General features: G+C 43.4%; 5 protein-coding genes across 5 annotated transcripts in view; 3 read left to right on the top strand and 2 right to left on the bottom strand.

Moving 5' to 3' along the window:
• LOC108024702 (cGMP-specific 3',5'-cyclic phosphodiesterase) overlaps positions 1-9,606 on the top strand; it is a 46,994-nt gene extending 37,388 nt beyond the window's left edge. The window contains exons 5-14 of the mRNA XM_017094783.3: positions 1,098-1,343; positions 1,398-1,663; positions 4,403-4,483; positions 4,568-4,855; positions 4,935-5,178; positions 5,280-5,371; positions 5,491-5,814; positions 6,735-6,888; positions 7,078-7,237; positions 7,294-9,606. Coding sequence (XP_016950272.1) covers positions 1,098-1,343; positions 1,398-1,663; positions 4,403-4,483; positions 4,568-4,855; positions 4,935-5,178; positions 5,280-5,371; positions 5,491-5,814; positions 6,735-6,888; positions 7,078-7,237; positions 7,294-7,915 — 2,477 coding nt within the window. The 3' untranslated portion in view covers positions 7,916-9,606. The remainder of the gene's footprint in view (positions 1-1,097; positions 1,344-1,397; positions 1,664-4,402; positions 4,484-4,567; positions 4,856-4,934; positions 5,179-5,279; positions 5,372-5,490; positions 5,815-6,734; positions 6,889-7,077; positions 7,238-7,293) is intronic.
• Positions 6,041-6,754, bottom strand: LOC108024701 (protein new-glue 1). The gene has a single exon (XM_017094782.3). The coding sequence runs from the start codon at positions 6,423-6,425 to the stop codon at positions 6,054-6,056; it is 372 nt and encodes a 123-aa protein (XP_016950271.1). The 5' UTR covers positions 6,426-6,754; the 3' UTR covers positions 6,041-6,053.
• A 181-nt stretch (positions 9,607-9,787) lies between the features above and the next one.
• Positions 9,788-10,794, top strand: LOC108024757 (ribosomal RNA processing protein 36 homolog). Its single transcript, XM_017094866.3, has 3 exons — positions 9,788-9,943; positions 9,996-10,533; positions 10,600-10,794. Exons 1-3 carry the CDS (start codon positions 9,878-9,880, stop codon positions 10,728-10,730), a joined length of 735 nt encoding a protein of 244 aa, XP_016950355.1. The 5' UTR covers positions 9,788-9,877; the 3' UTR covers positions 10,731-10,794.
• On the bottom strand, positions 10,727-11,581 carry LOC108024758 (39S ribosomal protein L11, mitochondrial). Its single transcript, XM_017094867.3, has 3 exons — positions 11,364-11,581; positions 11,021-11,305; positions 10,727-10,962 (listed from the first exon to the last, which is right to left on the bottom strand). Exons 1-3 carry the CDS (start codon positions 11,496-11,498, stop codon positions 10,792-10,794), a joined length of 591 nt encoding a protein of 196 aa, XP_016950356.1. The 5' UTR covers positions 11,499-11,581; the 3' UTR covers positions 10,727-10,791.
• Positions 11,582-11,709: 128 nt separating this feature from the next.
• On the top strand, positions 11,710-13,995 carry LOC108024756 (serine protease HTRA2, mitochondrial). Its single transcript, XM_017094865.3, has 3 exons — positions 11,710-12,584; positions 12,644-13,158; positions 13,223-13,995. Exons 1-3 carry the CDS (start codon positions 11,997-11,999, stop codon positions 13,386-13,388), a joined length of 1,269 nt encoding a protein of 422 aa, XP_016950354.1. The 5' UTR covers positions 11,710-11,996; the 3' UTR covers positions 13,389-13,995.
• Positions 13,996-14,929: the final 934 nt, after the last annotated feature.

Genomic DNA, 14,929 nt, shown 5'->3' with positions numbered 1-14,929 from the left:
CAACCCCTTAGACGTATACAAATTGAGACTCATTAGCGGCCGGGTAAATAATTCTTGGCCTGGCCAAAAGGGGCCGGCAAACACATTAGTGAAATTAGGCTGAAAAAGGAGGGGGGCATTAAAAGTTTTCGGCACATAAAACCCAAAAGGTCGCCTTCAAATGTGAAGTGGCTGGTACATTTTCCGAGAACGTGCTCCCGCAGGTTCCGCCCACAAAAACAAACAGCCCGACATATTCATACCGAAGTGCGTTACATTCGTAATGAATCTTTGGCGCAGATCCGTGAGTAAAAGCCACCGCTTCCGCTACATAATTCAGTGGGGAAAATGCGAGAAAGATTAGAGCTGGGAAATGTGGAATGCTGAAAGTGAGGGTGTTGCCCCCAGCCGAAGATACATCTACCATTTCACGGATACGATACGGATACATGTGGCCCAGGTCCACTGAGCTTATGATTGAGGCGGCACTCATGGCGAGCTCATGCAAATTCACATTTGACTTCTTGCCCTCGGATTTCGGATTTTCGGGGGCCCTGTCATTATTTATTTATATATTATTCTCTCTGTGTTTTTTTCGGTGTTGCCGCGAGGGCCCTGCGCTCTTGTATCTTTTGCATGGCAGAGTGAATATTTTGCCTATAAATTTAATATTTACTCAGATGCACGACGGGCTTTATCTGCGTCCTAATACGCTTCGCAACGGTTGAACTAATTTCGAGGCAGTATATGGAAAAAGGTTGGACGTGCTTAAATTTCAATTGTAGCGGCATTAGGAACTTATAAAAAGATACAGGGCAGGCCTAAGGGATTTTTAAAGGGCTTTACTTATAAGCTAAATTTATTAATACTATAAGAAAAGTCTCAGAAAATGTTAAACTAAAGTTGAGTTGAATGCACTTCTTAAACCTAAAGACACAGCTTAAGTAAAAAGAAGCATAATTTCCATTTAAAAAGCGCTGATTCCCACCTAAAGATGTAAATACTCAGAGTGAAGCAATTTTAATTCGGGAATTTTATTCATGATTTTTGATGGCTCTCGCCATCGCTGTGCCGTTTTCCCCTTGATTGACTCGAGTTTGAATCTCGTTTGATTGCAGCACTCAAGGACGCGGTGACTCGGGCCAGTGCCGAGGAGATTATCATTCCCTTTGGCATTGGAATCGCGGGAATGGTGGCCCAGACAAAGCAGATGATTAACATCAAGGAGGCCTACAAGGATGCGCGCTTCAACTGCGAAATCGATCTGAAAACCGGCTACAAGACGAACGCCATCCTCTGCATGCCCATCTGCAATTACGAGGGCGACATCATAGGCGTGGCGCAAATTATCAACAAAACGAATGGTGGGTATGGTAGCCATCTTTTTAAAGCATTTATTAATATATACACTATATCAGGCTGCATGGAGTTCGATGAGCACGACGTGGAAATCTTCCGTCGGTATCTGACCTTCTGCGGGATCGGCATTCAGAATGCCCAGCTCTTTGAGATGTCCGTGCAGGAATACCGGCGCAACCAAATCCTCCTCAATCTGGCCCGCAGCATCTTCGAGGAGCAGAACAATCTCGAGTGCCTCGTCACCAAAATCATGACAGAGGCCCGCGAACTTCTCAAGTGCGAGAGGTGCTCGGTTTTCCTAGTGGACCTCGACTGTTGCGAAGCGGTAAGTGAAATATTTAATAATGAAAAAATGTTATAAGTAATTAATATTATAATATTATTTCTTATTTGGTCGACTAATCTATTAACTATAGTTTATCTCATAGACCAGAGCTTCCAGTTTATTTATACCACGAGTCATAATAGCTAACAAGTTTTGAGTTATAATCTTAAATTCCAGTCGTGGGTACTCCGCCAGCTTCATGGTCATATTATCTACATAGACTAGATCCTCAAATAATTGAGGATATAATCGCTATTTTATTTGAAAGTCCAATGGGTCCAGGTAGACCTAACACGAGCCCATTTACACTTCTTATTGAACACTCAAAAAAGGACACTTTATTAGAAAAAAATAAAAATAAGGTGCTTCTCAATGTAATGGTTAACCCTTATATATAAGTAAGGCCGTGGAGTGAAGTTTATTTAATAATGCAAATTAATCACTATTATCGTTATGAACAAGATTTGCAGGAATTGTATCTGACTTTATCCATACCAACTTAAAGGCTATTACTTATCCCCTTTAACTAAAAGTTGCAATTGCTTTGCTTGATGTAAACTTGTTTTTATAGAACATTTATTTCTTAGTAGACACACTAGTGCACTTTAAAATAAAATTAATCAAGCGCTATTTTGCAGACAACTAAAGTGTATGAATGTATACTATTTGCTTGTCTCAATATGCGCTGTAAATAATAAAAAAAGAAGCCCCACGGTCCCCAGACCATTTAATTTTTTGTGTGCCTGTCGCTTTTATTAAAATTGTTTAAACGCCACCGAGAGGTCCATTTTGTTGGTGTGTTCGTCCACCCCAAGGAAATTAAAGTGTGCAATTTACATTATGTTTTTTGGGGACTCGACTGTGGGCGTTTCCACGTGGCGGGAATTCGGCAATGATGAAGTGTCAGACATCGCCTGGAATTTTGACAGCTCGGTGGTGGTGGCCTTTGGGGGATTTGGGAAAATTATGTACAAGTCTGGACAATTTTCATTAGAGCTGATGTCTCGCTGATTGCCTGTCATTATTTATAGGCTGCCGATTGGACCTATTCGACCTATTCTGAGCCATGTAAAGTAGGTACTGAATTAATTGGCATTTAGAACTGGTTTGAAAATAACTTGAGTCATTATTTGTCTTAATAACTGACCTACGTCATTGTCTCTTAAATAGAATATTACAATAAATTATCAACGCATATAACAAGTACTTCCCAAGCAGTTAAAATTAAAATAGCAGTATTTATACAAAGTGATTAATTGAAGAGTAATTGAAAAATTAAATGCATTAAAAAGTTGTAGTTTTACACAAGCCAATGATAGAAAAATAATAGTTCTTACATTGTTTCTATTGCAAAACAAAAAGCTATAAAAATTGAAGAATTGTTTAATAATAATTAAATTATATTTATTAAAGACAAATATCTATCGAATTGATTTTTGGAGGAATATTTATTCGTTTCAATCATGCTTCTCTGAAATCAATTAAGATGCACTTAAAGTACGTACAATTTACTACGCATATGTACAATTGATTTGCATATTCATCCTTGGCCAACAGGGCGCATTAATATTGCCACAGGTCTTCCTCCAGGGATTACGCATTAAAATTTTAAATGAAACTGCCCGTAAAAGGAGTAAAACAGATGTCCTGGCCTCTGGCATATGAAAGACATTTTGCTCGGCCAATTTGATGAATGCGGATAATTAAACTGCTGCAGGCTGCATTAATTTACGGCCAGCGGTAAACAAACGAAGGCCGTAAATATCGAATTGAGTGACCTTTATGTGAACTAAACAAGAGCCCTTCATTTCTCACAGAAATTATTATTAATTCGATATGTAGCGGACATTCTGGCCAATAAATGCCGTTGATTGCGATGATTGTTTAATTCGGGGAAATGGCAGGGCCAAATTAGCCATTATCTGCTGCCAGCTGATAATGCAAATGCATGTAAGTGTAATGGACAATTTATTAGCCTATAAAGCCCAACTGGCCCCCAGGGGCAGGTCCAGCCGAGTTGGGCCCGCCGGACGGACGGAAGGTCTCTGAAAACTTGGCTGACATGCCCGTCATGTGCAACATGTCAGCTTAATTATGCTCGGGTGGCAAGGGAGTGGGCGGTTTATGTTGCCCGTTTGCGGAGGACTATTACACTGGGACAAAACTCTACAAGAAATAGAAAAAGTTTCCAAAAAACATTTGTTGAAAGAGTGATTATCAAATAGAAAGATAGAACAGAAATTATAGATTTATAAATGTATTTCTTTTTCTAAATTTATTTTTTTAAAAATGTAAAACATTAAACGATGTATTTATAAGAACTTAAATATACACACAAAAAGAAGCCCAAAAAAGTCAGTATCTAAAATATGAGAATGCGTCTCCTTAGTTATTCGAGAAAAAACGTTCTTGAAATCAAGACGAAATCCTCCAAAATTGATTGTTCAAGACAAAAGTTGTCTAGATACCGATATTATTTTATCCCTATTTTCCATTTAGCTTTTAAAAACCAATTTATTTTTTTGTTTGAGGAATGTTTATAAATTGAATTTTATAGTTACTGATTTGATTTCTTTGCAAAAACCTGCACTAATGTTTGTCTAAGTGTTGGGAGGGAAGTGCGATGCAGCGCAATGCAATTTATCAACAAGTTGGCGGCTTGGGGCAGCCGTTACGAGCTCCATTAGTGGCAGCCACTTAATGTTCCCTCTGCCCTTCTTCTCGCCCCTTCCACCGCAGAGCCATTTGGAGAAGATAATTGAGAAGCCCAATCAGCCAGCCACCCGCGCCATCAAATCCGCCGATAGCTTCGAGGAGAAGGTAAGTCCACCTGCGGCCTAGACTCCTTTCCAACCCATTGATTCTGATATTTGTATTTGGCAACCCCTTCAATTGATCGAACAGAAAATGCGCAACCGTTTCACTGTGCTCTTCGAACTCGGCGGCGAGTACCAGGCTGCCAATGTTTCGAGGCCATCTATCAGCGAGCTGAGCTCCTCGACTTTGGCCCAAATTGCCCAGTTTGTGGCCACCACCGGGCAGACAGTCAACATCTGCGATGTGCACGAGTGGGTAAGGGAACACAATCAGATTCGGGCGGAGGATGAAATAGACAGCACCCAGGCCATCCTCTGCATGCCCATCATGAATGCCCAGAAGACGGTCATTGGCGTTGCCCAACTTATCAACAAGGTGGGTGATACTACCAAAACAAAAATAGATTATTTTTAAAATACCTTACTAAATATTATTTGATACCCCCCTCCGAAAGGCCAACGGCGTTCCCTTCACCGAGTCGGATGCCTCGATTTTCGAGGCTTTCGCCATCTTCTGCGGCCTGGGCATCCACAACACCCAGATGTACGAGAATGCCTGCAAGTTGATGGCCAAGCAGAAGGTGGCTCTGGAGTGCCTCAGCTACCATGCCACCGCTAGCCAGGATCAGACGGAGAAGCTCACCCAGGACGCGATTGCGGAGGCGGAGGCCTACAACCTGTACAGCTTCACCTTCACTGGTAAGAAATTTCATAAGACTTCTATATCTATCTAGAGATTACTTAAAAAAACCTATAATAACTGAGTTTTATTATTTTGTATTCATTTTTATTATATTCAGACTTTGAATTGGTGGATGATGATACCTGTCGAGCGGTTCTTCGCATGTTTATGCAATGCAATCTGGTATCTCAGTTCCAAATACCTTATGATGTAAGTCCTCTATCAATATAATACAATTTTTTAATCTCTCTAAATTACATCAAATAAAGCTAGAGTGCCGGAAAACTAACAAATATATTTATTTTCCCCATTTAATAACCACTTTGTAGGTCCTCTGCCGTTGGGTCTTGAGTGTTCGAAAGAACTATCGTCCTGTGAAGTACCACAATTGGCGGCATGCCCTTAACGTGGCCCAAACGATGTTTGCCATGCTTAAAACCGGAAAGATGGAGCGCTTCATGACGGACCTGGAGATTTTGGGCCTGTTGGTGGCCTGTTTGTGCCATGATTTGGATCATCGCGGCACCAACAATGCCTTCCAGACCAAAACAGAATCTCCACTGGCTATTTTGTACACCACCAGCACGATGGAGCACCATCACTTCGATCAGTGCGTGATGATACTCAATTCGGAGGGAAATAACATATTCCAGGTAAATAAATCACTTAGGAGATGTTGAAAAAAAGGGTTACAAAAATGGAATATTGTATCTATATATAGAAAGCCATCCTTTAGAATCACAAAGGCTGGTCTATCTATAAATCTTTTAAAAAAGATTAGTTAAATCAGCTGTGCCATACTACCCAATAATTTACCAAAAAATATGGAGACTTTTAATGTATCTTTTAAAACTTGTAACACTTTATTTGGAAAATTTAAACTTGTCTCAGGCTAACGACGAACCACGCGAGCATTGCGGTTCTTCTTGTTGAGTTTTCGGTTGTTGGAGGACTTCCTGTTGCGTTTGTTGGCATTTTGGCGACCCTTGCGAGCATTGGCACGGGAGCTCTTCGACTTGGACTTGGATTTGCTCGAGGAACTGGCGGTCGTGCCCACCCTGATTTTCCTCTTGATGCTGTACTTCAGATTGCTGAGATAAACTTTCTTTCTGTTCTCATCCGAAGTCGAGGAAGAGGACGCCTCTGTGGTTGTTGTGGTGGCCTCCGTGGTGGTGGTTGTTGTGGTGGTTGAGTTGTCTGCAGCCCTCACCTGAGCCACGTACAACACCACCGAGAGGACGAAGAGAACGAGAGACAACTTCATGTTGGATGCTTCAATTGTAAACTGATATGCCTTCTGCTGAGAAATCCGCGTTTTTATAGTATCCCCAAGATTAGATGGCGACCTTCAACCAGCCACATACATTGTCTACCAGAATAGCGTTGAATTAACTCCACCTTGACTCGGATAAGTGGTGAACTTGTGTTTAGGCACATGCCCAATTCTTATTCTAAAGTGACGTCGCCGGTACAGGTGTTTTTTTGGGATAGCAGTTTAAGAATAGAATAGCAATCTTGGCTTTTTGTTTGCGAACTTGACTTGCCGGTAGTAATGTGTTTGCTTTCTTTTTAGGCCCTCTCACCTGAGGACTATCGCTCGGTAATGAAAACAGTGGAAAGCGCCATCCTGTCCACCGATCTGGCCATGTATTTCAAGAAGCGCAACGCTTTCCTCGAGTTGGTGGAAAACGGGGAGTTCGACTGGCAGGGCGAGGAGAAGAAGGATTGTGAGTCTAAATCTTTGCCATACTCGCGATTGTACTCAACAATTTACACCATTTTTTTAAGTTTCTATGTTCCACATTTGGAATTTGTATTTATACAACTTTTAATAATTTTCTTTTAAAGTTTAATATATTTTAAACGATTTCTGATGTGAACTCTCTTGACTTTTATTAAAATATCTTTTGTTTCAGTACTTTGTGGCATGATGATGACAGCCTGCGATGTGAGTGCCATTGCCAAGCCTTGGGAAGTTCAGCACAAGGTGGCCAAGCTGGTGGCCGACGAGTTCTTCGACCAGGGCGATCTCGAGAAGCTGCAGCTCAACACCCAGCCAGTGGCCATGATGGACAGGTGAGTCCCGCCGAAGGTCAAATAAAGTGTGGTTCATAATGTTAATAAAATTCCAGGGAGCGCAAGGACGAGCTGCCCAAGATGCAGGTGGGTTTCATCGATGTTATATGCCTCCCCCTCTACAGAGTGCTCTGCGACACCTTCCCCTGGATCACTCCGCTCTACGAGGGCACCCTGGAGAACCGACGCAACTGGCAGGATCTGGCCGAGAAAGTGGAGATGGGCCTCACCTGGATCGATCACGATACCATTGACAAGCCGGTGGAGGAGTTTGCCGCCTGTGCGGATGAGGAGATCAAGGACATCGAGTTCACGGTGACCACGCTCAACTGCAATCAGCAGTCGCAGCACGGCAGCGAGGACAGTCACACGCCGGAGCACCAACGCAGTGGCTCCCGGCTGAGCATGAAGAAGACCGGAGCCCTGGGCAAGGCGGTGAGATCCAAGCTCTCCTCCAAGCTCTACAACAGCATGGATGGCTCGAAGCCGAAGACCTCGCTCAAGCTCCTGGAGTCCCATGTCAGCGAGGACATGGACGACAAGAGTCCCACGAGTCCTTCGCAGCCGCAGGCCTCCGGCAGCATGGGTCGCATGTCCGCCTCGTCATCCACCTCCTCGGCCGGGGGTCAGATGGTGGACAAGTCCAAGAAGCGATCCAAGCTGTGCGCGTTGTTATGACGAAAGCCCTCCAATTAGAATATGGCGACTCCCTCCAGCACGACGGGCAGTGAGACTGACCACAAGTGCGGAGGGGGGATGACCGAGTTCTAATTGGATTTTGGGTTTGCGAATTCACAAAAACTTGTTGTGCTCTACCTGTATATATTACAGTGTTTGGCATTCGATTTAGGTTGAATTTGGGAAGAGTTTTTATTGATGAAATTATTGTTTTAAAAAAAGCAGCGAATGCTGCTTAAATTTCAATTTAATGTGGTTGATTATAAGAATATCAAAAAGGCGTTATTGTATTGCGTTCTGTTTATTAAAAACCTTTCCCTATAACAATGTCAAAAACATTTTATTATTATAATCCATAAAAGTATAATTTCATGAACAAAACCCCCATCAAATTCAATCGAAATCGAAGACAAATGCAGGGGTATATGTATATGTTTGAAATATGTTTTAAGTACTATAACTATCCATATACAAGCGGAGGAGCATTAAGCAGAAGCAAATGCAGTTGCAATATTAAGCATAAGTGAATGTCAAAATATGTGATCTATTTAAGGTCCCGAAGGTGCGAAGCCCCCGGGTTGAACCTTTTGTCGGATACTATCCCTTCTCTCTATCTATCTGTCTTTCGCCTATAGGTGATCGAAAACCGCGAAACTAAACTAAACTAACTAAGTAGATCGAATCCAAACAACTAGCTAAGCGTGTACGTAGTTACCCCAACCAAATCGTGCTAGTCAACGTATGAAATACTATATGAAAACTACTAAGTTAAGAATTTTTGAGGCTACAGTCCAGGCATCGGACATCAGGAGTCGCAAGGGACGGAAGAAGGATCACCACTAGTCCTCGCCTGTGATCGATCAGCTTGAAACCTACTTTATAGCTAACTAATAGACATATATGTATGCACAGAGGTGTGTATTTACGTAGCAAACTATAGCAATATTATATGATATTTCCCACACGATTGTGAGCACAGCACAAACATAGAGAAATCGAACAGAAGGCAGAAGACGAGGCAACTGATGGGGAATGAGTAATACCTTTCGTACTGTGTTTGATTGTATAAATATAAATATTAGCCTAAAGATACACAGCAGTCAATTTTTGAACTCGAACTCAAGCAAAATACGAATACGATAGATATTTGGCAAATATTCGCACTCGGTCAATACGAATAATCCGGTCCCACACACTCTCCTAGTTGTTGCAATCAAGTTTACTTTATCTGTGTGTACGTGTACAAAGAAAACTATATACTATAGGGCATATATATAAACAAAATATTTATAAACATACGGAAACTATATAAAATATTTACATGTGACTAATGTAACTATAACTGAATTGCTTAGAATTAAATGTTTAAGGGCATCTTGTTTAAAGTTTTCATTGGTCTGTGTGTGCTAATCAAATTTTGGCTAAAAGAGAGTCAACATAAATAAATATTGAAAACTATTTTTCTAGTTACTCTGCCGCTCGCTTCAAAATCAAAATCCAGACAACTTTATCAGCCGGTTTAAATCCTCTTCTGGACTTAGTTGTGACAATTAATTGTGTATATTTCTCGATCTTTTCGTTGCTTGTTTCTGTTCCCCAACGATTTAAGAATAATTCACATTTGTTTACCTAACTATGTAAGACTTGCAATTAAATCAAAAATAAATCACACCATTGAGAATTACTCTAAACTATATGGGTTTATTTTTATGGGATCTGGTGTTGTATCTATGGTTTTTCAATTAGAATTGCCTAGTTAATTGAAATTCAAGTATTTTTGAAAACTTACTATCAAACTAAATTTCAAATATGGCGCCTAACTTAAATAAGTGTTGGGTAACTCTTACCGATACGACCAATCGTTATCGAAATCAGAGAACAGCTGTTTGAAAACAAAACAATAACACGTGAAATTCTTTTAGAGGCAAATAAATATAGTTTTGCAGGAAATTTAGGCAGGATATGTCCTCTTCCAGTGAAGCCTCATCAGCCTCTGAGCACGAGGCAAGCAGCGATGATGAAACCCAGGTAAATATTACCCAATTGAGCAAAGAACTGGTATATAGAAAACCACCTTCAGAATGCTATTCGCGAGGACCTCAAGGGAATGTCCTTCGAGGAGATAATGAAGCTCAAAGAGCAACTGGGCGCCAAGGTGTACAAAGAGGCTGTTCTGGGGGGCAAGAGCTCCAGACCCCAGAAGCCCAAAAGCAAAACCGACCTAAAACGCCTAAACAAAAACCGTCCCCGTGAAATGAGCACCCGACGACAGGTTCCATTTCTGGGAGCAGAACACCGAGTGGAGCGCAAGAAAACCGTAGAACTCCGAGATCCTCGTTTCGATGAAAAGTCAGGGACATACAATGCGGAAACCTTCAAGAAGAACTACCAGTTTGTAGCCCAAATTCGCTCTAAGGAGGTCGGACAGCTGAAGAAGCAACTGGACGAGGTGGAGGACGATGAGGAGAAGCACAAAATAAAGGACACCATGCAGCGGCTGATCAACAAGAATGTGGAGGATAAGAAGTGGCACACCAAGCAGAAGAAACTGAAAAAGGAGCGGGCCAACATTCAAAAGAAACACAATTTAGGACAGCAGCCTCACTACCTAACAAAGAGTATGTTTGTAGCACTTAAAGATTTACAAAATTCTGTCATTAAAATATGTTTTCTATCCCCCACAGAGGAGCGTCGTGCCAAGGAGTTGGTGGCCCAGTTCGAGAAGCTGAAAAGCGAGGGAAAACTCAACAAGCATCTGGAAAAGCGCCGCAAGAAGAACGCCGCCAAGGACCGCAAACGCATTGGCATAGATTAGTTCTTTCACTTTAAGTATAAATGTATTTTAACAATTAAAAGCAGTGTGCAGAATAGCAAACCTATCCCGTGCGCAACATCTTGGCCTCCCGCTTCTCCTGCAACTCGCGCCGCTGCTGCTCCACAATGGTCTTGCGCTCCTCGAGGAACTCGCCATAGGCCGCCGGGTCTATTTCCCTGACCACCTTGATGCCACAGGTGCGGGCAATGCTGATGAGCATCTCACACATTTGCTGAAGAAAATCAAATGGTTAAAGAACTGAGCCAGATTCCCATTTCGGAAGGACTTACCTGCATGGTGAGCAGGGCATTGGGCGGATCCTGGATCTTGATTGCCGCAATCTCGTACAAATGCTTGAGGGTGATCATGCCGGCGACCTCCTTGCCGGGCGTCATGGTGCCCCTTTGGATACCCGCCGCCTGTTTCAGGAAGAAGGTGGCCGGCGGATGATGGATGACCAGGTCGTAGCTGCGATCGCTGTTCACGGATATGCGGCAGGGCAGCGGCACGCCCTCCTTCATTTCCGCAGTCTTGGCGTTGAAGTCCTTGCAAAAGGCGGCTATGTTGATGGCTCTCTGGGGGATTTGGGATTGGATATAGTTAGGATATCAAATTTAAAGCCGGCTTACTCACCTGTCCCAACATGGGACCCAATGGCGGTCCTGCAGCGGCCATGCCCGCGGGAATATTCGTCTTCAGCTTGCTCGTGTGCGTCACGCGTTCCACTGTCTTCTTCAGGGACTTCAGTTTGCCAGCCGCCTTGGACATTTTAATTGATTTAATTTAACTAAACAATTGACTGCAACTGTTATGCAAAGCGAAATGTGTTGGTGGGAGGAAGAAGAAGCGGCAGCAACAGCTGTGACAGTGCGGGAAAACCAGCTATAAATTAGCTAGATAGTAATTTACTTATTTAAACAGGGAAAACAAAATTCGCTTTCAATTAGATATTTTTCAGATAGCAGGCTTTTGAATAGTAATACTACAATAAGCACCTGATGAATCGACTGCCTTTTGCTCCAATGAAAGCTGTTTAAATGCCCAGTAGCCAAATTCCCGTGAAGCATAGCCGAACGGCCACCTCTAATGCGAGTGCGAAGAAGAAGCATCGCGGCCAACAGCTGTTCGCACTGCCTATCGCCTATCGATAGCCGTGGGTGTCGCAGCAGGCAGCCCTTGTGGCAGTGTGCCAAATTGAAATCAGCTGCCAGCTGAGAAGTGAGAAATTAAATAACAATAACAAACTAGGAATAATCACAGAAATCGATGGCTTTGCGCGGTACGCACCGCCTGGAAGTGATCCTCAGACGCTGTCTAGCCTCCCCAGTGCTCCACAGCCATGCCCCCAAGAGGACGAGCAGCCACGTAACGTCTAAAGATGAAGATCCCAAAAGTAACAGTGACAGTGGGCAGGATCGGCAAAATGGCGGGCAAAAGGAGAAAGGCTGGCGGAGATTGGTGCGCTTCTTTGTGCCCTTCTCGCTGGGCGCCGTGGTCAGTGCTGTGGTCATCCAGCGCGAGGATCTCACGCCCACGATCACCGCCTCCAAGATGACCGGCCGGCGGCGGGACTTTAACTTTATAGCGGACGTGGTGGCGGGATGCGCGGACTCGGTGGTCTACATCGAGATCAAGGACACCCGCCACTTTGACTACTTCAGCGGCCAGCCGATCACGGCCTCCAATGGCTCTGGTTTCATCATCGAGCAGAACGGTCTTATACTAACCAACGCCCATGTGGTGATCAACAAGCCGCACACGATGGTTCAGGTGCGCCTGTCCGACGGCAGGACCTTTCCCGCCACCATCGAGGACGTGGATCAGACCTCTGACCTGGCCACGCTGCGCATACAGGTGAAAGGCTCCTTTAGAGCTCAGAGAAACCTTTAATCCATGACCATCTATCCCAACAGGTCAACAATCTCTCTGTAATGCGTCTGGGCAAGAGCAGTACCCTGCGTTCCGGCGAGTGGGTAGTGGCCCTGGGCAGCCCACTGGCTCTGAGCAATACCGTCACCGCTGGCGTCATTAGCTCCACGCAACGGGCCTCCCAGGAACTTGGCCTCCGCAACAGGGACATCAACTATCTGCAAACGGATGCTGCCATCACCTTTGGCAACTCCGGCGGCCCTTTGGTCAATCTGGATGGCGAGGCCATTGGGGTTAACTCGATGAAGGTCACTGCTGGCATCAGCTTCGCCATACCCATTGACTATGTGAAGGTCTTTCTGGAGCGGGCGGCCGAGCGGCGCAAGAAGGGTTCGGCCTACAAGACAGGCTATCCGGTGAAGCGGTACATGGGAATCACCATGCTGACGCTCACGCCGGACATCTTGTTCGAGCTGAAGTCAAGGAGCCAGAACATGCCCAGCAATCTCACGCACGGCGTGCTGGTGTGGAAGGTCATCGTGGGCTCACCGGCGCACAGGTGAGTCCATTTCTTAGGTTTTTTAAATATATATAATATATATTATATTTCCCCTGAATTCCAGTGGTGGTCTGCAACCCGGCGACATAGTGACCCACATCAACAAGAAGGAGATCAAGAACTCCTCGGATGTCTACGACGCCCTGGCGGACAATAGCAAAAACCTGGACATGGTCATCCTGCGGGGTGTGAAGCAGATGCATGTGACCATAACGCCAGAAGATCCCTAATGAAACCTGGAAGCCGCACCTGCTTGCCTCGATCTACGTTTTATCGTGTTCGCCTGATTTGCAATATACATAGATACATATATTTGTAAGAGAAACAGACCGATCCTGGGAAGAAATCGCTGACAATCCCACCCCACACACGCGCTCCTATTCCAAATCGAGTGCCTGCCTATATTTGTCTCTGACTAACGAGTAGGGAAATTTGCATAGATCGCCAGCTCGTTATCAGCGGGCATTATTAACGGCGACACGACCATAAGTTAATCTACGCATCGTACGGCACAAAAACGTATCTCCGACTGGGTCGATTGGGTCGTCTGTCCGTTTCTGTTTCCGAACATCATCGATTTCTCTTTCATGGAGCGCTGTGCGTGTCCCCAGTCCGTCTGCCCGTCCGTCCGGCTGTCCGATTGTCCCCATCCAACAACGGCAAAAATGTATTTACGCTAATTGAAATATCTTGCGTTGCGATCAATCGATGCCATATTTTTTATAGGCCAAACCTCGGCGGCGCAGAAAATGCAGCAGCGGGGCAGCAGCAGCAACAACATCATCGGCAAAACCTCGAAAACCGAAATGCAAATTTCAATAAATTTATGCAACTGTATTCCCAGCGCTTCACTTGGCCCCAGCTGTTCATACCCTCGATGGGGGTACATCGATTGTCTTTAAACTTAGCTTTTTATTTTTTGTTAGTTAAAATTATGATGGATTCCTAAAGTAAACTTGATAAAAAAATTAATTTCTTTAATAAAAGTGGAAATGAGATATAAGATTCCTAAATAGACTAGAAATTATATTAAATGAAATATATATGTTTGGTTCCACTTGAATAGACCATTATAAAACAATGTTATATTAATAATCTCCAGACGGAGATGTATACTCATTTTATAAGCAAGGCAAATCCAAATTTTTGTAAATCGAAATCAGGTTTGTTTTTAATAGTAATTTGATAATAGTTTGAAAATAATTCAGATTATATATTGTACATCTCAAAAGACCATGCACAAATCTATAATTTATATCCCTTTAAAAATATTTTACAATACTAGAACGAATTTTAAATAATAAAATGTGTAAAAATGAAAATATAGAGTTCTATCTTTTGAAATGAGCATAAAGAGTATACAAACTTTGCATAGACAGGTTGGGATTCCTTTCCCCGGTTTATTTGTGGGTGACAAGGCATGCGAAGCCGATGATGATGTTGCCGCTGCTGCTGTCGTTGCGTGAAAAGTGAAATTCTTGTGATTATTAATTTTGTTTTCGCTTTTGGCGCTCTCGGGGATGCTACGCTTTTTAGTTTCTGCATATAAATTCGCATATTGATTCCGACGGACTTCCATTGTGGCCGCGCTGCCGAAGCCGTCGTGGTTTATGTGACAGCGGCCTTTATGACATTGTTGGCACTAAGTTACCTTTATTGCTTATAAGCCGCACGCATAAATGCAGCTTAAAGTTCATAAATTTGCCAATATTCACTCGGCGCAGGGGTTAAGCAAACGGACCTCTCCTCTGCGCTCGTGTAAACACATTTT

This window comes from Drosophila biarmipes, chromosome 3R (assembly GCF_025231255.1).
Source record: "Drosophila biarmipes strain raj3 chromosome 3R, RU_DBia_V1.1, whole genome shotgun sequence".
Taxonomy (NCBI): Eukaryota; Metazoa; Arthropoda; class Insecta; order Diptera; family Drosophilidae; genus Drosophila; species Drosophila biarmipes.
The sequence above is the reverse complement of the archived record's forward strand: the minus strand, read 5'-3'. Positions and strand labels throughout refer to the sequence as shown.